Raw genomic sequence first — 22,610 nt, forward strand, 5'->3', positions numbered from 1 at the left:
GCAAAATCTGATCGAGAGTAGTCGGAAATGCACACTGAAGGCAAAAAGCTCTAAATCGGACCACAGCAAAACAGAAACCAAATGTATACACAGAAACGCATGTTTTCACATAAAACTACAGATAAGGAACAATACCGCTATTAAAATGCCCTGCCTTAAATGAATAATGTGATTCCTCCCATCTCACAACACTGTGGGGAAAAGGAATGGTAAACCCAACTGGATTTTAATGTACAGTCTACAACGTTGGCACCTAACTGGCTACATTAAAGATAAACAATTTATATTATCAGACAAATAAGCATTGAAATGTTGTTTCACCTCAGACTGGCCCCATTTACATGCTCTAGCAACTATGGCTTTGTTGATTCCTCTCCAGTTCATCTGTCTGCAATAATTAAGGTGCTTTCTCTAAGCCACTCGGCCCAGGAATTACATAGGTTCTATAGGCTAAGTAAAGGACATTGCCTCTGATCTGCTAGCAAACTTTAAGAGTGGATCATCCTGACCCAATTAACTTGTCCCGTTAGACTGATTGTTTTTCCTGAGAGACACAGATAAGAATAGCTTAAAGCCAGGCTGCACAAAGCAACACGTGCTGGCATCCTTAGCAGTGAGGATAAAGAAGAAATGCAGAAAAGTCCGTGTATTTTCCATGTCCCTTACGGTCATGAAGGGAATGTCCCCCTCAGCCACCTGAACAGTAGAAATAACAACAAGCAAAGCCCTGACTGTGTTTAGTTTTGCAGTTCCACGGCAAATGAGCTTGTCCATCTTCCCTTCTGCCAACAAGCAGCAGGTTTATCGTACACAGCAGACTTCTGTTACACAATGAGAAAGATGCGAGAGACAGCTAAAGAGCTTACTGTGTTCAGCACAACACCCCAAAGTCAACATTTGAAAAATATATACTGGAAAAATTAGTACTTCCTGGCATGAAAGCAACCCTGGGGTTTTCTTGCTGTGTGCGTGCATATGTGAGAGATCTGCTGTATCCTGTGGAAGGTTGGTTTACAAGGCAAGTTTTCTCCTGCAGATACATTTCAGCTCAGACCATGAGAGTGTGAGCGAGAGTAAAGAGTCACGACTAGCGCAGCTGAATGGGCTTTAAAATGTGTTTTCATGCAATATCAAGAAGAAGAACAAAGTCCAGGGTCAGATTCTCAACTGCTATAAAGTTATCTTTGATTCACTGACTTCATCAAGCTCGCACCGATTTTAAACTCGAATATCTCCCAAATCTCCTCCTGTTGGGCAAAGCGCAGTGATAACACCAGTGGAAAATGCTGCCGAAGGAACTAAGTACAACCAGTGGCACAACTCAGGTAACTGCTCACGTATAACACGGCAGCACAGTGGCCGAGAATACGCAGATATGCGATGCTTGGCTACACCGATCAGACCTGAAACAAAGCCACATGAGTACCACCACGTTGCTGTTACACAGCAGAAACAAGAGATCAGGTTTTGGTCTTGCTTCTACCTACTGCAGGTGGCCGCTGCAAAATGGCCGCGCTGGGCCCGTGCAGCCCCAACCAAGGTGCTGCTCCTGCCCACGCCGCACTGCTCACAAGCTCAGAATCCAAAATTTAATAAACTCCACTCGAATCGGAGTTGTTGGGGATCATGGAAACAGAGTCCTTTTCCAGGTGGGTGGGGTGCCCGGGCCCAGCGGGGCCGAGGGGTCTCGGCGAGGGGAGGCCGCGGCGGCCCCGGCCCGGGCCTGGTGCGTTCTGGCGGGTTCCGCAGCCCCTCAGGTGGTGCCTCAGGCGAGCGGAGGCAGAGGAGGGAAAACGCTGCCAGGAGCGGGGAGAGGCGGAGGAGCTGGGAGCGAAGGAGGGGAAAAGGAGGATCCAGGAGTGTTGTCCATCTGTCCCTGCCATTTCAGGTCATTTCCATCAGGAGGGTTGTTACGGAGAGGTGACAAGAACTTTTGCCTCTCTCCGTTTTGAAACGGCGCTTTTTCAGAGGCAAACAGCATATGCCAATTTCTAGCTTACATTTTCAAATACATTTCTGAGCACCAAATGGAGCACACAGGAATCGCTGAGGGTAGAATTTTTCTTTCTGAAAGAGAGGCCTATTTTTAAGAGGTGAGAAAAGCTCCTTGTGGATTCATACAGAGGGGACCTGAAGCTCCTGAGAACAACATGTTTCCTGAAAAAAAAGCCAGCCCCTGACAATAAAAATACCTTCTTCGGCATGTTAAAAAAAAACAGGGAAGCAGTTAGCTAAGTATTTAAAGCAAAAGCAGATATTTGAGTAAGAGAATGTGGTGAACAATTTCCCTTGTTGTTCTTTTCCCTCAAGAGCAACCTTTCCAACATACGTACTACTTTTGTTTCCAGAGTAGTAAGACAGAAAAGACAGACAAAAGCCTTTGTGTAATTTTGATTAATGATACACCTTGTTAATGTCTCAATTCAGAGCACACGTGCCTGGCTAAATTCTCACAGTGAGGGTATTCTATTGACAAAATAATTTACCAAAACATATAGTGAACACTCTGACACTTGAAACTTCAAATGAAGGAACAGTCTTTATAAAAATTGTGTTGCAGTTTAACCAACATTATGCTACAGACGTTATATCCTGCTTTTCAGAAAAAATCAAGGTTGAATACAATGATCCTTACCAGCCTTACGAAACCAGTCAATCGTATGTAGAAATACTGCATCCATTTTCCAACACCAGGTGCCAAACTTTAGATTTTGCGATGTTAATAGACTGCCCTCTTACTGTTGGCTTCCTTTGCACATTCTGCTGCATACGGCTGCCTACTTCCTTTATAAGCTGAGATTTTTTTCCATGTCAGGTTTAAAAGTACAGCAGCTTTCCCTCCATGAGAGGGAAGCTGCACAATTTATGATGAAAATTCAACTTCTCACCACCCTGGAAAACCCAACAGTATTCTTTCTGGAGGATTTAAGCATCAGCATTCATAAAAATGGACTCCTTCAGTCCAGGTTCACTGCGCTGTACCTCTCTGCAAAGTTAAGGGTTATTTTCACACCCACTGAACATGCATCTTTTTGACACTGAACATTTTACAGTATTTATAACTGATTCCAACAGCTAAGGGAAATGATCCAGAAAGCAAAACGTTCCTTCTAGCTTTGCATCAACCTTCTGTCCTATATGACATCCCTCCAAACCTCACTGCACGTCTTGCCCATTACAACTTTACTAGTAACATCATCATCACCACACTAGTCTAAACACCCTAAGGCTTCGTACTCTACGGTTTTCCCACCATGTCTGACCAGAAGCTTAATTCTACTAGCCCAGAAGAACTGCCACAAATAAGCATGTTTTCAGCACCTTCTTGCAAAGGACTTACACTTGGTAAGAAGCCAGTAGGAGAAGTTATGCAACGCTCTTTGAGATTATTGATTCCCATGTTTTGTGTCACTTGCTTTCTAGCAACAATGAAGAAATGGTGCTGTTGTGAAAACAATACCTTACAGAAACAATTCCTTGAAGTTACATTTTCCAGCTAAGCTAAGCTTTAAGCACCTTGCTAGGATAACAATAACACATACAAAGCACTCTTAATACTAAAAATAAGACATCTGCATGGATATGCCTCCTCCACTTAATTGCAAACAAGATTAGCACAGTGTATAATCAATATAAAATTGTGTTAGCTGCACAGGCCATTTTCTACTAACATGTAGCTAAATGCAATCACACGTCTCGCTTTAAAATCTCTATACTTTTATTTCGACACAGTAGAAAATGTTATACCATCATTCTAGAACTAAATTCTTCTCACAGTCAGAAATGATGGAAGTATATAACTGAGAAGCTGCAGCAAAAAGAGAAGAAAAACAAAACCAGTCGCAGCCTGTAGTTGTACTAATTAAAATCAAGCCAGTGTCTTACACCAAGTTAAAAATCACAAAGAAATTAAGATGGTGTGATATGGTAGCAAGACAAGAACTGCGCTAATTAAAAAGTTAAAGGTGAGGCAAAATTCCACAGAAACAAAAAATTAGAGTCATAGCTGTCTCCATTACTGGAATCGAGTGCTCTTCACACAGGCAATACAAATTAACAACGTTTTCTAAAGCTCTGCAAGGGAGTGCCTGCCGTGCCACCCTGGTGGTTCTTCTCCTCTGCGGGGGATCCACCAGGGAATATCCTGAGCGTGCACCTTGGGACAGAGCTTTAGCCAAGAACAAGTCAGCACAAAAAGGCAGAAGTGCAGATAATGCACTCGCCTTCCGTGTTAAAAGGAAAGATCAAGCATTCTTCTGCCATGAAACGCATTTTCGGTCCCACTTGCCATTGCACCACAGAAGTCATTAACACCATGCTTCAGGAATGAGGGATAAAACATAAATAAGACAGAACCTTAGCGGCCAAATATCAGCTTACGTGTTTTCCAAGCCTTACTCTCAACTTCACCAGGATCCCCAACCTACACAGGGCAGTGCTCATCTTGTCCGCTCCCCAACCTCATAGGGCTAAAGGGAGAGACCGGAAGAGTTTTTCAACTTTTGTTCTGTCCTAATTGCCACCAGAGAAACACAACAGACGAACATAGTTCTATCTCTCAAAAAACAAAATTTTTTTTTACATCTACTTTTCTATTTTTATAATTATCACCCATATAAGCAGAATATACACACACAAGTTTCTGAGAATACACAAGTCATACCATCATTATGATAAGTTTATAGCTAAGATTTTCTCACCTCAACAACTTTAGCAAACACCCACGTGATTCACAAACAAGGATTTGCCAGTATTTTTGCTGGAGGCTAGAAGTTTACTGGGAAACATCCTGAATTGGCTACCTCCTGCTTTTATCCTACAGAAAACAGGATAGCATCTTAGTATGGACATCCCTCTAATGAAACAGCAAGGGTAAATAGTAGCTGTGATCTGATCATAAATCATGGCAATTTTGTATAAGGAAAAACCATGAAGCTAGTAAAAAAGAATCATGAAGTAACTAACCACAGACATATTTAAAAACATAATATGATGGTGAAATTCAGCTAAATGGAACATTTGCAAAATACCTAACCAGCCATATTCACCTGGGGAGGGTTGGGTGTTACTTTTCATTAAAATGAAATTTAACTACTGATTTAATTGCTTATCCTTGAAAGAAGAGCCTCTGAGGAGTCGGGTTCTTAGTCTGCAAATTTTGTTCTGGAACTCCAAATTAAAAATAGAAAAAGAGGTAAATAATGAATCACACAAATCTCAACTTAGCCTTAAGGGACATGCATGACCACACATCCACAGTAATTCAGAAGCTACAACGCCAAAAATCTCAGGTAGGAAACAGGCAACCTCAGTGAAGTTTCTACTCCTGTGGCAGACAGCGTTGATATTCAGCAACAATGCCACCATCAAAAAACCTTTCCAATTTTCATGGGAAATCACCTAGGGAGTTGATAGAGCACATAATATAAATGACCAAACTGGATTTTCTTCCAGTGGAAAGAACAAAAAAAAAAAAAACAAAAACAACCAAAAATCAGGATAATACTACCCCTTTTTCTCCACTTTTAATGGTGCCAGCTCCTCAGGGTTTCATTCTACCAGCAACTGTAGAGTCTGTGTGTTTGTGCATGTTATCAGATGAGTATACTTAAAAAAAAGGCTTCTGAATAAACTGGTAAGTTCAGATGCAAAGTAGTTAATGGGTATCTAATACACAGTCATCAATCCTTCACAAATAGCACTTTGCACCCATAATAATAGAACACGGACATAATAAAGAGCAGGTGGCACCTCAAAAATGAATGTTCATTTACAATTCTTAATGCAAATAGTAGATCCTAATTGGCAAAAATGAATGCTAAGCTAACAAACGAATACTTTTCACAAGCATAAAATAAGCTAAAGGGGATGAATACAGACTCATTTCAAATCTAAGTAGCATGTTTGATTATTTATTTAGTACTAGATAGATATATTTCAGTGGCATTTATATACATAATGTCATAAGAACAAAGCGGTATGCCAACTTACCACGATCAGAGCATATTATCAGATGAATCAACAGCACTGTTCTAGAGGTAACCAATATACAGGTCAAGAAAATATCCAATGTATTTACCAATTTAAATTTGTTACAGCGTACTTGTTGCACTGCAGTTCAAAACAAGATGTTTAAATTTATTCCATATTAATAAACTCAGCTACTTTGGGAAGCTAGGGTTTTACTGACCTGTATGTAACCCACAAACTCCTGACAGTTACAGATTCCCCAAAGACCTTTGACTACAGAATGGGAGACAGGACAAGGGAAAACTGCAATGCTGAAGTGCTATAAAGCCAATTTCGGAGTCGTCTGGGAGGATCTCCTTGCAGTTTCACAACTACTTGCACGTGAAGGTTATTCAACAAGAATGCCAATAAACTTTAACCTGCTAGTGGTTTTTTTTTTTTTTTTAACGATTCAGCCCCGGTATTTATAGGAGCTTTGCAAAATTAATACAGAGAAACCAAGTCCTCACGACATCATGTCAGATAGCCCTCATCATTAAAAGTTGCAGGAGAGTATATGACTTTGCCATTCAGCCTAAAGGAAACGCAGCCTCAGAGCTAGGGCAGTCACACAATTCTCCTGTTGTCATTATTCTGGAAGTTCTTGATTTAGTTGTTTCTGATGAGCACAACTAATTGTGCTTGCTACTGGTGAGAGAGAGTGAAGAGTTTCCTGAGGCTGTTAGAAGTTTCCTTCCACAGAACAAAGCCAGTAGTTCATCCATTCCTGGGGATTCACTGAAAGTTAGGACAGCCCAGTATAACGTTTTCTTCAAGCAATTTGCCACTTTGCAAATTAATAATGTCCTAATAAGAAAAGAGTGTACTTAAGACATTGTGACAACTTGGCTTTCAAATGTGACAACTTGACAGGTGAACCAGTGATGCTCACCCATGTAAGTTACTGAAATAAGCCTGAGGTACAGCTCCCCGCAGCCTGTAAAACAGCCGTATCAGCTTGAGCCGTCAGACACAGATGATGGTACCCAAGTAACAAAGATGCTCTGTCAGGCTGGATCTCACTACAGTCTCCATCTTTTCCAGTTGCTTTTCTCCCTTTCAGTACTACCTCAGTCTTGTTTCTGTCGATCAAGCCAGCTAGTTTTCATCCCAAACTCGCTCTCAGATTGTCTCACTCCATCAGGTGTTTCCAGCTGGATGGTCCCAACACCCCTGACAGCCTCACAACCCATCTTTCATTACAAACCCTCCCTTTGGCCGGATGTGTCAAATGACAACAAAACAGCTTCCTCTGACATCTCATGGGAGAGGGCAGAAGAATAATTGTCCCTAGTTATGTTTGGATCTTCTTGTTCCTTTTCTCCTCCCTTCCACTCACTCTCCCTCAGACTATTAAATAAGTGAGAACAATCTAAGCTTTAGAAAAAAAAAAATAAAAATCAAGGTAACTTTTTATAAAAGTGAAAAAATGGATTTTTACAGTCAGTCTCCAAAACTTTACTGTTCTAATAATCCTGTCACAGAAATTCCTTGTGCATGTAAGCAATGCTAAAACCAAAACCGCAGGCATTTTATACCATTTTGTGAATCATACTAGTTTTAAACAAGGAGAGATCGCAATAACAAATACCATAATGTAAACCACCTAGTCAAGAAATGCAGATGATGTGATTAAATATTCTGGAATGATAAATATTATTTCATGTATATCCCAGAGGGTTTAAAACCCATGTTTGTAGAGGAAAAACTATATTATGTCAATATATTCACACATATATACACGTGTATATAGACAGCAGGAAAAAAATAATGATATAAAAGGTTTACGAATAAATAATTATCGCATAAGAATTGCAGTGAGGCATTCAATGAACCCAGATATTCAGTGCCTATACTTTTTTCTTTATAACCTATTGTATAACATATTTGATATTCTGGTATTTTGTCTCCCATAAAGACTGCATGTCAGTAGTTTTAACTATTGTAAACAGGTTTTCAGCTATTTTGCCATATGTTAAAGATGACAGAAGATGTTACAACAAGCAATGAAATTCATTCACAAAGAGAAAGCCCAAGAATTCATGGGTTCCTGTGCACTAAGGGTAGGAAATCATTTTGGCTTTCTCCCAGAATGAACAGTTTAATCAGAAAAGATGTTGCACTGAATTAACTAGTAGTTCCATGAAGCAAATCTCACTGACTCTTCCCATCATCAAAATTCTCATTTAAGGGATAAACCTCTTCTCATTTAATTCTTAGAAATATGGGTATGTGCAGTTGTGACTGCTAAGGCTAAGCAATATCGTGACAGACACTAGTATATCAACATTATAGAAGCTTCTTTTAACCTTCTGAATGCAGCAGGAAAACTCATTTGCCATTGCCTCTAGACTGTGGAGAAAGCATCACAGCAGTAAGTAGACTGGCTTTTGGGTCCTCTGCAAGGGTGAAAGGCCATGAGGAGCTAGGAACCTGTATCCCTAGAGGAGGAGTAATTTGTCCCTTTGAAAGTATTTTGAAACACCTTAGAAAATCTGTGAGCAAAGCAGGGACTAAAGGGGACGATACATCTTAAAGACATTCACTCAATAATAATACTTGTAGAGATACTTCATGTAAAAGTCGGTGTTTGAAACACCATCCAGGGAACAGCCCTTGTTTATAAGGATTTCAGCAGACCTGCTCAAAGGCATTCGTACCTTAAGACTATGAATAGATGCTGCTGAAGAAAGCAAAATCTATTTTGCCTTCTGTGAAAATGCAGCATAATACTAACCTCACTTGGAATTCCATCTGCCTTAACACCAAGATGAGCAAGCTCATTCTTTTATTTTTCTGTTAAACTTCAGTTCACAGCAGTACATTTCCATTTCACTGAAATTCTCCCCTGCATCGGGCATCTCCTGGAGCACGATTAAGTACCTGTAAAACCTGACTGACTAATTTCCAATTTATAAAGAGCAATGCAATTATCTTGTTCAAATTAGATTTAATTACAAATCCTCTGAGTGCTCTAAGAATATTTTCTTGACACATGCTCAGCTGAAAAATCCCATCATTTTCAGCAGGGTACACAATATCCATTTCTGGTTGTGTATCTCTCCTTCTAGGTTGATAATCTATGGTTAATTGCACCGCCCTGGAATATCTCTTTCTAGTTTGACAGTTAATGTTTAATTACACCATGCTGGAACATCTCTCCAAAAAGTATCCCGTTTCCAAGTTAAAACATTCAAATCCAAAGGAAAATGCTAACAATTGTTCAGAAAGAATCATGTCCTGCAAACCAGGAAAAAGAAAAAAAATAATCTGCAGAAAACTAGTATCCACCAATCCAACAAAGCAGCTCCCATTTTATCCTCCTTTCAGCAATGCCACACAGAGCTGGTTTCCAAGAGCACAACAGGCTGCTGCTAGATGTCAGTGGCAAATTATTAAAAATGCTATCGTGATGTATGCGAAGATGGAAAACATCCCACTTACCATCTTCCTCAGAATATATACGCCAATAGCATCCACAGTACCTGCATGTCAGTATTCTCCTATTGCCTTTAATGCTTTCATTCCATAAACTGGCATCAGAAATAAGAGCCAAAGAGTGATAATAATGGAGATAGAGATGCTCAGTGCCACATTCACTTACCTGCAAAAGGAAAAGCACAGGGTTTGAGCTCACTAATCACAGAAGTTAAATAATCTTATTAGATGGCTGCTAATTATCTCTGACACAAAGAAGGATTACGCGAGGAAGGAAAGGGTTTTTAATAGACATTGATTGGTTATATTAAGGAAAGAAACAAATATTATATTTATTCAGAGATAATAAACATTTCCCTTTCTGTTTGCTGAAGAACAGATGTGACAATGAAACAGGTGGTGGAAATATAAACCCTCCTAAAACCTCCAGGGTGTTTTCTCAGGAAGTGTCTAATGATTGTCACTAGATCTGTTGCAGCGCTTACTTTATAGGCTAACGTGGTGCAAGGAGTTGCTGGGGTTTTGCCAGCGATCTCCTAGGCAACTGGCTGCTCAAAGGAGCCACAAATAGAAGCAGTAAACCCCGCTCCCGATTACAGTCTCAAAGCAGTTTGCACTTGTAACATTCACCGTGCAAGAAAATCTACATCCTACAAAGGTATGGGAGATCAAAACCGCATGCGCTCCCGTTCTTAACATACTACAGCCACAGATGTTGAGAACAAGCATCGGATTTGTTAGTTATGAGAAAATAACTGAATAGCTTATTAAAAAGAATGTTTCCAATACAATAGATAGGACAAAGAAAATCTCAAGAGTGTAGTGCTCACACAGACTCCTTGGTAATACAAGGTACTCATTTAGACTCCTTGGGCAGCAGGGAAAATGAGAATTTATTCTCGTATATTTTAAAGATTTATTATGATGACTTTATATGGTTACTTATTTCTGCTTAGCCTACAATACAAACATAAATTTATTAAATTTAGGTCACTCATGCATTTTTAGTAAGCCAATAAATAGCAAGTGAAAACCTAGAAAGAGTAATTTGCTGTCAGCTGCTCTGAATAACCAGTTCATATATTATTTAATTACATCTCTCCAAGAATAACAATTCATCATTTATGCTTGCTCATTAAATATAATTTTTAATTTCAACAATTTTCTTTGGAACTAATTTGTTAAAAATATCAGGTATTTCCTTTCATAAAGAAGTATTAGATTTATTAAAAAATTATTACAAAGTATCTACACAACAAGCTTATTTATATCTTAGTTTCCTCTGTGTTTATGTAACATTACGGTATTTTACACAGAAAATTAACCATCCTCCAGGAGAGACTGTGGAAAGAATTAGTTCTCTCGATATATCAAATGAATTCTAGTTTTAAAATATATTTCAATATAAAATGTGGATGCTTTTAGAAGAAGGTATTCCCAGAGTTACTCAAACACAGAGTGCAGAGGTTAGATGACAGCAAGCTTAGATTCACCAGCAAAGTAAACACCAAGAGAACATAAGAAAAATCTCATGCTGCTAACTGATGTCCGTGTCATAGTGATAAGGTCAAAATTAATTTTAAAGCCTCCTACAATCTCCTAACAGAAAATATCAAGGAAATACATAAGTAAAAACATTAGTCATATAGACACCTTGATAAACAGACACATACATGTCACAAGTGTAGACAATTTTATCATTTTTATTTGAATAAATGCATAGTTCAAAGTATCTTTGCAGGTATATAAAAAGTCTTACAATGTCCTGTTTAGGCTTAAGTACAGAGTTTTACTGTAACTTGGAAAATATTGTTTACAGGTTTTTAATTAGAGCTACAAAGATGTCTGGTTGAAAAGGAACTCATTATACACAGTTCATACTGCACCATGGAAGTAAGAAATTAAGATACCCGAGTATCAGAACCAGCCTAGGTACATCACACAACCCCTGAGTTTAGTCCAGTCTGCTTCTCAGCTGCATCGATTCTGAGGACCTGCACAGAGATTTCTGGTATGTCTGCGTAACGTCGTGTTGTGCCACGCAGACACGGCCCAAGTGACCTATCAGATTATCTCAGTCAACCTCTACCGACACCGGTACGGAGCCTCCAGACACACAGCACACCTGGAGTTAAACTGATTTATAATGCTCAGCTGCCGAGCCAGGAATCCAATCCTGAGTAGACACACTTAACTGTTCTTTGGTTGGAAGTATTGAGCACTGGGAGGCCCATTCTTGTGTGAACAAACTAGTTAACAGTCTGTTAGCAAACAAGGGATCTCTTCAGCTGATGGGGAAACCAGCATCTCGTGAGGTCATTGACTCTCTTCTCTTGAAATCTACTTTGTGTTTGGCATCCCAGTGGCAATACACAGAGTTAATAACAGCTCCTCTGAAAGGTGCCACAGCTGCTGATCACACCAAGGATGGGGATAAACTGAAAGGGGACAGCCATTGCCCACAGAGCCTTTGAACAAAAGATATTAGGAAGCATTTTTTTCCAGAAGGGGTTGTTGGGCGTTGGAACGGGCTGCCCAGGGAGGTGGTGGAGTCCCCATCCCTGGAGGTGTTCAAGAGTAGGGTCGATTTAGAGCTTAAGGATATGCTGTAGGTGGGAACTGTGCTGGGTGAACAGCTGGACTAGATGATCTCCAGGGTCCTTTCCGACCTAGATGATTCTGTGATTCTGTGAAAAGGTCTCAGCTGGACAAAAACAACAGCTAAGGGCTTTGCAAGCACGGCCTCAGGTTCACAAAGTGGCCAGTAGCAATTTTGGAGGTATTTCTGCAAAACAGTCACAGACCCAATCCAAGACCTTACAATCAACAGCAAAAGCTAAGAAAAGGACAAGGAGCACATATATTCTCTATGCTCTTTTGGAGAGGCAGTAACAGCAAGGAAGGCTGAAGCACAAAAAGAAAACCCCAACAGCAGCAGCTGTGCTGAAGGATATAAGGTTATTAGAAGTTGATGGCAAATAGCCTTCTTGAGAATTGATTCCAGCCAGAGAGTAACGTAAAGAATAAATGTGAAGCAAGACCTCCTGCACTAGGATTCTTCCTTGCATGGGCAATTTTTGCCTTATGTCATTAGACCGGAGAGAAGAACATCTACCACAACAAATCACAGCACAACGTTTCTTCAGCATTTGACCAAGTGCCTGTGCCATTCCTACAAAGATTTATGAATCGGAAGTTGTTCTTTGCTATCAAAGTTCTGCTATCTGAGGAAACCAGAAGCATTATTTAGGAAAAAAACACAACACAGCCAAATGGACCATTGTTAAAAGGTGTTCTGAAGGATGGAAGAAAACGTACTAATGAATTCAAGGAGAAATTTATGAATGAGACCTTACATTTTACATTAAAGGAACTAGTAATGAAGTTATTTTCAACTGCTGCATTTCCAGGGAACAAACTTCATTTCAAGTCTGGTAGGGAATTATAAAAACCAAGGGGGTCAGGTTTATTTTCTCAGCTGCCAACAAGTTACCACAAGAGAAATGAGCACACTTCCCACCAGAGACAAACCAAGAATTTTCCTTTGCTTTCCAATTCCCGATTTTCCGCAGAAAGACAGCACTGAAAAATAACACCAACTTTGTCGTATGCTTCCACCTGCCTGAATATGCTCTGTACAGGAGATGAAGGGAGAACCAGAAGAGCTGGCCCCTGTTCTGAACAACAGCCAGGCAAGATTAAAAGAAAAAACCCAACTAATCAGCTAAAACTTATGCAGGAGAGCTCTGCTAAGATCTCTGAAGGTGTGAAAAGCAGAGAATGGGATAGAGTCAGTGACCGAGCTGGGCAAAAGTCTTATAAATCAGGATATGGAATATTAAGTTCATGAAGAAAGATAGAGATTAAAGGAGCAGCATGGCAAAAGCACATGCCAAACACCCAGAAAGTCTGGGGGGAAAAGGGTAGTCAGAGCTGACAGAAAAGGGATGAGCTTACAACAAACCCAGCCAAGAGAAAACCATTGCATAAGCCAACTTTACATCAGGAGAAGTGAACAGAAAGTGACAGATTTTAGAACTCTGCAGTATGAAACACCAAGCCAAGAGATGATAGGAGAAGGGAAGACGTCTCAGAGCACAGTCAAGGTTAGCAGAGGATCGGTATGAAAAAAGCATACATTACTTTTTCTCCCATTTAAGACTTTCCCACTATTTCATAATACAGTGGTATTAAGAAGGGAAGAAAATCTACACCTGGTTAGTGAAAGCACAGTTATTTAAGGAGTAGCAAGAAGAGGAGCACTAGTCAGAACAGAAATAAGAAAAAAAAAATCAGAATAGAAGGAAATCTAGGAGAACAAGTATGAACAAGAACAAAATACCTTACAGGGTCTGAAACTAGACTAATCAGTTTTTGAAGACTAGGGTAGAGTATGAGATGGGATAGATGGAATTGAACGAGGTTTTGAATATAATGTAAAAGCAGCGTGAAAAAGTCTGGTCAAGTGACAAGTGTCCCGGCATGACTTTGAGCTCCATTTAGGTGTTGCATCCTAAAGTCAAAATGATGTCAATAGCACGGTACCTTCTCTGAAAACATGTAGGATGCTGAAAATTAGGACTTCCAGAAAGATAAACAGCTGTTGGCATAGGCAGAGATGATAATGCCCAGAAAAAAAAAAAATAAAAATCAACAAATTAAGAACAATTTAGGGAAAATCTCCTCTCCATACATGTCCAGTCAAACTTCATATCAGCTCTACTCAGCTCTTAAGTTATAATCCTGTTGTCTCAGTGCTGTTCTCCAGGTGATACCGTTACCTTCTGCTACCAAAAAGGTAACTAAAAGATTGATTTTTCTCTTGCATAGAATAAACAGGAAATTAAAAAAAAAAAAAATCATTGCACTAAATGCGGTAAAATACTCTCATCAGCAAACCAGTAATTCCACACATTATGTCTAAACCAAACAGTCTGAAAAAGGCTATGAGGTTCTCTGGTCTGCAGGGAAGTACATGTCAATGGAGGTTTGCTTCAGCACTTCAGCTGAGACTCCAGACACCTCAGAAGTGTCATGATCTATTTACTACTCAGGCCTATCTTTACAGAGCAATGGTTCTGGTTTCACAACTGGTGACAGTGCTGATAGTCACCTTCACCTACGGGAGCTGTCACAAATCCCCAAGAAATTCTCCCACTCCACCAGCAGGGTGGGAAAGGAGACAGATGAATAGAGACCTACTTCCAGTCCCTAAAGGCAATGGAGATCCATCATCTGAACAACGTTAACATCCGTCCCAGAACAGAAAAACCGCTGCGAATACCAACCATCAGTGAATGAGCAGCCCTGTGCATCAGCTCCTGTTAAGCAGCTGGGCAGAGGCTCGGGGTTTACTCTGGCAGGACAGACTATAAGAAGCTGACTACCAGATCTTGGAGCACTGATTCTCGCATAAAATTTGTCGTGTGTTTTAATGAAATTGAACAAAACCTGTTGATTCATTAAGTGGATTTTGGATCCGATTTCTACCAAATGAGGTAGACTTCCTTCTGTTCACTCCTTTTGATTTTATGACATCAACACACAGTATGGTTCCAGTTTTTACTATCTGCAGTCAGTGAAGGAATGTAAATCCAGAAGTTCTTTTCTATACAGAAGTGAATAATACGAATATTATGAAATGTCCTTTTGCTCCATTCACATTTCAAAATTTTAAAAAAAGTCTGCTATGTCTTTCAGGCATCATTTTTCATGCCCTGCAATTCACTGTTAAGAACCAAGGACTGTTGAGAAATAAAGGCTGTGTAGAAGTCTGCAGGACACTAAAGGAAACACCTTTAACCTTTAAAATGACACATGACATTTTTTAAAACACTGATTTTCGACAGTAGAGGAAGACTTGCATTATTCTGAAATGAAAAAGCGATTTTAATTTTAGGAGCAAGCAGAATAAGATTCACCTCATGAAAATAACACAAGGGTCATGTATGTCACTCCTGACCACAGCTGTTGGTAGCAAAAAAATAAATCTCTAAACAGATGTGTTGCAATCAGATAAAAACAACTAAACTGAAAATGACTGAGGCAGCTGTTTCAAAAAAGATTTCCATCCATAGTTAACTGGTCTCATGCCACTGAGAAGTTTAGCTAGGCTGCAATTAAATCATATATCCACCCTATACCTTCTTTTGAATCACACACGAACACGTTCACACAGAGCAAAGGAAAAAGGCAAAGGTTCCATTAACAATACCTGACCTGACATTTTATCCCCCTAGAAGACGGGCTGGTAGCTCAGGAGACAGTCTAAAGGCAAACGGCCCCACAGGAAAATACCCAACAAAGAACACCAATACAACCAAAGAAATCCCAGAATAATTCCTGAAAACTGATATTCACTCCACATACAACTACTTTGTCAGAAGAAAAAAAGTCAGCAAATGCTTTTCTAGAGAAAAACGCATTAATTCCAATTTACAGTGAAGGCACAAGGATAGAAAACTTGCTGTCCTTACTGTTTGGCTAAAGCAAAATAGTTTTTCTGTCCAATAATCTTGTGAAGGCACATAGCAACAACAGATGTACAAACTAAACCAGAATGTAGTGGTTATCTCCTGGAGTTTAATTTTTTAGTGATTGCAGATGGCTCCAACTTCAGTTTACACAGGGTTTCAACAAGCTGGAACTATGAGAAATTGCGACACAAGAAAACTTATTTCACAAGAAAATCCCTGAAGCGCTTGAGCATTAATTTGCATCTTAGCAGAAATTCATCATCTGACCACGTCTCAGATATCCCACACCCATAGCCTATCTCTTCAGGACTCTCATACAAAAAAAAAAAAAAAAAAGATGGACGCAGTTGTTAAGGTCGGACTGAAAATAAAACTGCTGCTGGGATCAGTTTTTCCACGTGATCACTGTATATATGGCCTGAATCCCAAAAGGTTCCTGAGTAAACGTGATGCCTTTTTACCAGGCTTCTCTTAAGGACAGTTTGGAAAGGTAAAGACTGAAAATATAGAGTGCGGTTTAAAAAGGATTCTCCAAAACTCTCGGACATGTTTTCTGCATCCTGACAGCAGCACTTACCTGAGAAGGCTGAAACAAAACGCAGTTCAAAATTTGATGAGAGGAATAAATTTTGCACTTTCATCAAAGTTTTCCCTCCTACACTCTCTCTCCTGGTAATTTGTCAGAAAAACAGTGGCTTTATAGTAGTTTTAATGCTTTCTTCACTGAAATAATTTCTATTGCTTTTGGTACAATGCCAGCTAATTCCACAGCTGGAAAAAAAAAAAATAAATAACAAGGAGCTTGCTTTTGATCCACTACTTATTTCATGAAAGGAAATACTTACCCTTTCAGTCACAACACGGGCATTGTTTTCCATGAAGTACCATGCCTTATTTGGCATCAAGACAACACTTGGCACCTCATCCAAAAATACCAAAATTTACCTCATGGAACTGGCATTCACAAGCGTTATATATACCACAATTATTTCAATAAATACCAAATCAACCTCATTAAACAGCATGCACAAGCACATCATAATGAATTACACTAATGCCAGAATACAAAAAAAAAAACCAAACACACCCCATTGACACTTAAGGAAATTATTTAGTGGAAAAGTACAATACATACTTTGAGAATTTTTAAAGCAAAATCAGACATCTTTCTAAAAAACATACTTCTGTTGAACTACAAATTATGGAGCTGGTTAAAGAAATCAGAGTGAAATTCTCTGCCTCATGCTGTGGAAGAGTTTAATCACCGTGATTCTTCCTAGCTCTGTGTGCTATGAATTTATGAATTTCAGATAAGTTAAGCAGGCTTTGCAGATCCTGGAAGAGACTGAAATGTTTGCAGGTATTAGCCTTAGCACCTGAAGCCAGCTGGAGCTCAGAGAGGTGCTTTACCCATCTCAGAAGCTGCAATCAAAAAGGCAGCGGAGTGAGATAATTTCCGGTGGACAACAGGGTAAGGATCCTCCAAAATTAGATTTGGGCATCTCTATACCTGAGTTTACAACAATCTTCCTGCAAAACATTCCCCAAAAGGTGAATTCAGCTCAGGACATTTATCCGCATCAAAAATCCTGCTGAGATGTTATGAAGTTTATAGCACATGCGGTTTTGTGCTCTTGTGAAATACATAAAGGCGATTGTGCAGCATATTAAGAGTGGGTCTAATTTATTAACCATATTTTGCCATGGATTCATAAACTATGCTAAAGTATTTATTTTGACACTGTAGGAAACTTAGGAGGGGAATATTCAATACTGATGAGCTAGATTGAATAAGAATACTATATGAGGACACTGGGAGATGCTCTGGGAAGCCTAGTGAAAAAAAAAACAAACCCACAAATAAATGAAGAAAAAACCCCAAGAAAACAAACCTGCTACAGGGTTTTTCAGAGAACTGACCTTTACAATTAATGGAAACAGAACACACAGCAACCAAAAATACTATTCCAGAAGAGCTGTGCAATTTCTACTAGTATTTTAATTCCTGTCACTTGGACAACCTTTACCATAACTTTGCTGGAAAAGTCCTTTAAAAATAAACAAGTGTTTGCAACCTGCCACGAAAAACAACTTAATTAGGTCTTCTATTTTCAACCATGATGGATACTCCCACACGTGTGAAAAATCACTGGGGAATTTCAATTATTTCCTGTACTTCATATATCAGTTTAATGTTATTTATTCTGTGTGGATTAATAGGTAATTACACGTTTCCATCTCTCAATTCTCAGCTAGGTTGCTGTCTGGTTTGTTTCTCTAAGTTATTGAGGCTGCTACTCAAGCTTCCTTTTCTGCAATAGCAGCAAGCAACTCTGGTTCAGTCACACAAGTAATTCTGCAAGTGAGAACCAAGCTATTGGCACTGTAAGTAAAAGATACCACATTATTCACTGCGCAGTGTCCCTGGCAAATATTTTTTGAGTGAGTCACTTAAGAGCTCTGCACAAACTAAGCGATCTCCACCTGGAGAAAGAGCACAACTCCTTGCCTGCCCGCCACCTTTACAAAAAGATTTTGCCACAAGTATGGTTTGAAGCCATCGGTAGAAATGATACTGAAATAGAACTCTAACTACCATGGCTGGTTTTCATCAGCCAGCTCCAACTGAACATACAGCTGCCTGTCCCACTCTGTGCAGACAGACATACGGAGCTCTAGAAAATGACTTGAGGGTAGAGGACTGGGAAGACGGTGAAGGCTAAGAAAAAAATCATTAAGCTGCACAGATTCAGTTTCCCATGTCACACTGTTCTTCTGCAGCTGCAAAGACTATTTGGGCAACTCCTCATCATGTTCAGAAGTATGGTTCTGTATACCAAACCCAGTCTATATTGCTTCGAGAGAGACCTGGCAAAAGGCTTGTTAGAAATACAAACATGAGGATACCATTACAGGTGTCAATCATACCAATTCCAGGCCGTGCATTACTTATAGTAATGAAGAAAACATCAGTGCTTTAAGAACTAACTTATTTTCATTCTCCTAATAACTACCGGTTCACTGAGCACAGCTTGTGAAACAGCTTGCTTTTCAGTTTATAGCTAGAAGGTATAGCTAGGGGTAATGTAAGATTTCATATGAAAAGCTACAGCAATGACAATATGGGGAAAATTTCTGTCCCCCATTTCCTCATGGGTGACGGAGAGGACAGACTTCCCCTGGGGCTCTGGAGATCAGGTCAAGGTCTGCTGGGCAAGCAGCAGCAGGCATTTGCCTACAAGGGAGGGGGAAAAAAAATTAAAAAATTCTAGCAGGCCTCTCCATCCTACAAACTCCCTTCGAAGGTCCCAACAAACTGCCAGCCTTTTGGAGGAAACTGAGCTGTTCAGTCTGTCAAAACACGAGGACAGCAACAGTGCCCTGGTGATCACTCTACACTGAACCCTGAGCCTCTCCCCGCTGCTGGTTGACCATTTGCTCCTCCTGATCCCTTGTTGTCCCACAAAGAGGTTTTCTCCCTACTTACTCTCCAACTTGCCCTTTTTGTTACTGCCCTCCATCCTAAGATGCCTTCCAAATTTGTATCTTCTATGCAAAAGAGAAATAATTCAACGGTAACATTTAAAGACACATGAAACCATCCTGGTCATTCTACTGTCGTTGATCACATCTTTTGCTCACCAGTTTCTTACTGTTTAGATGGTAGAAAGGTTAAAGACAAGGACCAGGTCCTTACCTCACACAGACTGCAGCATAAAAGGAGTCTGATTATAATTGTGGCTTCTATGCTACTATTGAGAAACAATTCATGATCCTACTTTAACAGGAATTTCTTGTCTTAGGCTCTTTCACATCTCAAAACAGCAACCCAAACTGAAGGCTGTGATTTTTCAAACCGTCTTCCCTTTTTTTGACTGCTTTCTCACTATAAACACACCATCCTTTCCTCCCCGAAACATCTCTGAACGTTCAATATTTTATGATGGCTGTCCGGTGAATGGCATGTATGCACGGGATAACCATGACAACAAATAACTAGCAGGTTTGGGCTGGCTGAATGCCACCTGTGAAGAAAGCAGCAGCTCGTCGTCTCCTTACAAGAGACAATGGAAAAGACTAAAGGAGCTCTAAGACATCTTGCATTAAACCAATATATTCCTTCCCTGCAGTGTAATTGCTTATTTAAACACATTAAGAGAACTAAAGAGTTCCTGTACAGTAAACAGAGACGGTGCCTCCCGCACCCCCTCCCCGTTTACGTGGCTTTGAAATCAGCTGAAATAATGCAAAAGTAATTTGAGTGATAAGCCAGCCAGAGGCATGTTTTATTTCTTTTTCAAATTAAACAGTTTCAAGCTTTAACTGGTGACAGAAACTGAATTGGATTTTTCAATTTCTTAGATTGTCATCAGTTGCTTTTTCACCATTGGGTCCTTTGTGGGCTTCCTTCATTTCGCCTGGACACGATTGAAAATTAACTGCAACACAAAATGGAAATGTTCCTCCACTTTATTAGGAGCACTGGCCTGCGTTAGCTAGAAGTCTACATTCTCTCTCTGCCTGTTATCCCCACATGCTGAAAGTGAGGACAAACATGTTTTCCATTTCCATCTCAGGCAGGAACACAGCCCTTGTCCTATGAGATAGCATCAATCCCTCCCTCCTCCCACTCTACTCCATATCAAAGATCTAGAAATCTACTCCCAAATCCCACTGACTTGTATAACTGACAGAAGGAGACAATCTGGGGAGGAACCCCCTGCTTGTACATTGTTCTGATTTCTATAGTTCATTCTGTCATGGACACATTAATAACAACAGACATTTCTGCAAAACTGAGTTGAGATTTTTTTCAAAGCCATATCAGAAGTATAAGTAGAAAAGCACCTAAGTGCCTAAATTCTATGGGTCCTCCTATCATCTCATCCTGGAGGCTTAAACCCAGTGAGACTGCCTGGGGGCACAGTGGGACTGACTGCGAGGGATAACACACCCCTAGCACAGAATATTCCTGAAATTCTGCCTCCACTGCCCAGCTCAAATTCATGGAGTAAGTGGTTGCAAACGAGCTCGGTCCCTCCAAAGCTAATGCACATAAAAGCCTGAAGCACCTCTGTCCACCGAACCAGGAGAGGCAGTCGTCATTGCACTGACAGCACAGATACTCTAGCTGCCACGCCAGCCCTCCCCACCTCACACCAGAGCACTGAGAAATCAGCCAGCGCCTCTGAGGCAAAGAAGAATAAAAATTTTAGAGGAGATTTTTAGGTAGGCATAGATTACGCTTCTCAATTTTCCACTCCACCGGATTTCCATTCCACTGTTAGGAAGTGGTGTCTTGGAGAGACGCGGTGAGGTCTGCAGCTCAGAGCGGGCAATTCCAGCATCTCAGCAGCCATCATGCCTACAGCATCATGTGCTTGTACGTTCTGGCACGTCAACCCCTTGGGGCCTGTTCACAAGTCACACGTGGCTCTAGAGAGGAGCTGCTTTCCCTAAACAGAAGGCTAAGATTAGCTTCCTGCACCTAAAATGCCTTCCTCTCAGATAAATGCCTCGCTTTAAGACATGTCAATGAAGAAAGAAGCCAAGTGACTATTTAAGCTCTCAAATCTCTTCTACAAACCATAGTGAAAAATATTGCCTTTACACTGAAGGGAGGTATTACATGACGATAAGGTGCATTGAAACTGTGCACAATAGTGAAGAGCAGCAAATGGAAGACACAAGGCAGAAGAGTGAGAAGATGGGCAAATTGTTAATGAATCTGTAAACACTGCAAAGTGTTAATTAAGTGTGTTTCTCCCTGTATCAAGTTCACAGCGCACAGTACAACATAGTATGAACGTTTTCACATTAAGTGGACTTCGCTGTGAAGAGAAAGCAGCGGATTTTGTTTCCAGTGAGCAGGGCCTTGTCTGGAGCCTTTACATCTGACAATGCACCAGCTGGACAGAACAAAATTACTCTTCCCAGCCTCTCTCGTATTTCCATACTTACCCATCCCCACAGAAAGCCAGACATTTTTCAAAATGTTTCCAGCATTAATGTACCTGATACTTTTAAATAAGAAAATACATATGTATTAGTCACATTAAAAGCTTTAAAAATATACAGAAAATCTGCAGGAACCCATGCTTATTAGCACATCTGTGCCAGTTTGAGTGGATGCTATTGATCTGGCGCATCAGATAAACACATTTACCATCAGTTATGCTTCTCTTATATTTCCAGGATAAAGCTCAAGAAGGGATACATGATGAAGCGTCTTTAAAAGGACAGAACAAGCCCTGATGACTTGCCACCCATGATTTCACGCAGAAGCTTCCAGTCCTGAGTCCCTATTTGCATAAATTCAAACTTATGAATACAGGAGCTCTAAGAGTAACTCCCTCAATAATCAGTTTTTCCCACTGCTGCTATTATACAGCAGATTGTTATCCTCACCTACCTCACCATGATCCTGAGGAAGATGTGCTCATTAACTCATGCATTCTAAAAAGCAGGCATAGATTATCCGAAAGGGGGGTTAAATACATTATTTTTTTCCCCTTGAAAATTCCACCGAAGGTACAAAGAGAAAACACAAAGGGAACAATTCAAGGAGTTCTACTTTCTTCCTCTCTACAAAAAACCCATCCTCAAGCACTTCCAGATTGATTTTTGAGATGTCAGTGAGGGGAGACAACTAACATCCAGAGTTAATCCTGAGTGCCGTCGTTTTAC

General features: G+C 40.1%; 1 protein-coding gene across 3 annotated transcripts in view; it reads right to left on the reverse strand.

Moving 5' to 3' along the window:
- The window catches only part of ANK3 (ankyrin 3), a 308,020-nt gene that overhangs the window by 263,268 nt on the left and 22,142 nt on the right, over positions 1–22,610 (reverse strand). Inside the window, exon 1 of one of the 3 annotated variants that reach the window (XM_026851825.1) lies at positions 9,454–9,616. The exons of 1 other annotated variant lie outside the window; for it this stretch is intronic. In XM_026851825.1, the coding sequence (XP_026707626.1) occupies positions 9,454–9,456 (3 nt within the window). In that variant the 5' untranslated portion in view covers positions 9,457–9,616. Of the gene's footprint in view, positions 1–9,453; positions 9,617–22,610 lie in introns of those variants that run through there. One more of the 3 variants, XM_026851824.1, reaches the window with a different exon arrangement.

The sequence above is a fragment of the Athene cunicularia genome, assembly GCF_003259725.1.
Source record: "Athene cunicularia isolate RWA chromosome 6 unlocalized genomic scaffold, athCun1 chr6_part2, whole genome shotgun sequence".
Lineage (NCBI taxonomy): Eukaryota > Metazoa > Chordata > Aves > Strigiformes > Strigidae > Athene > Athene cunicularia.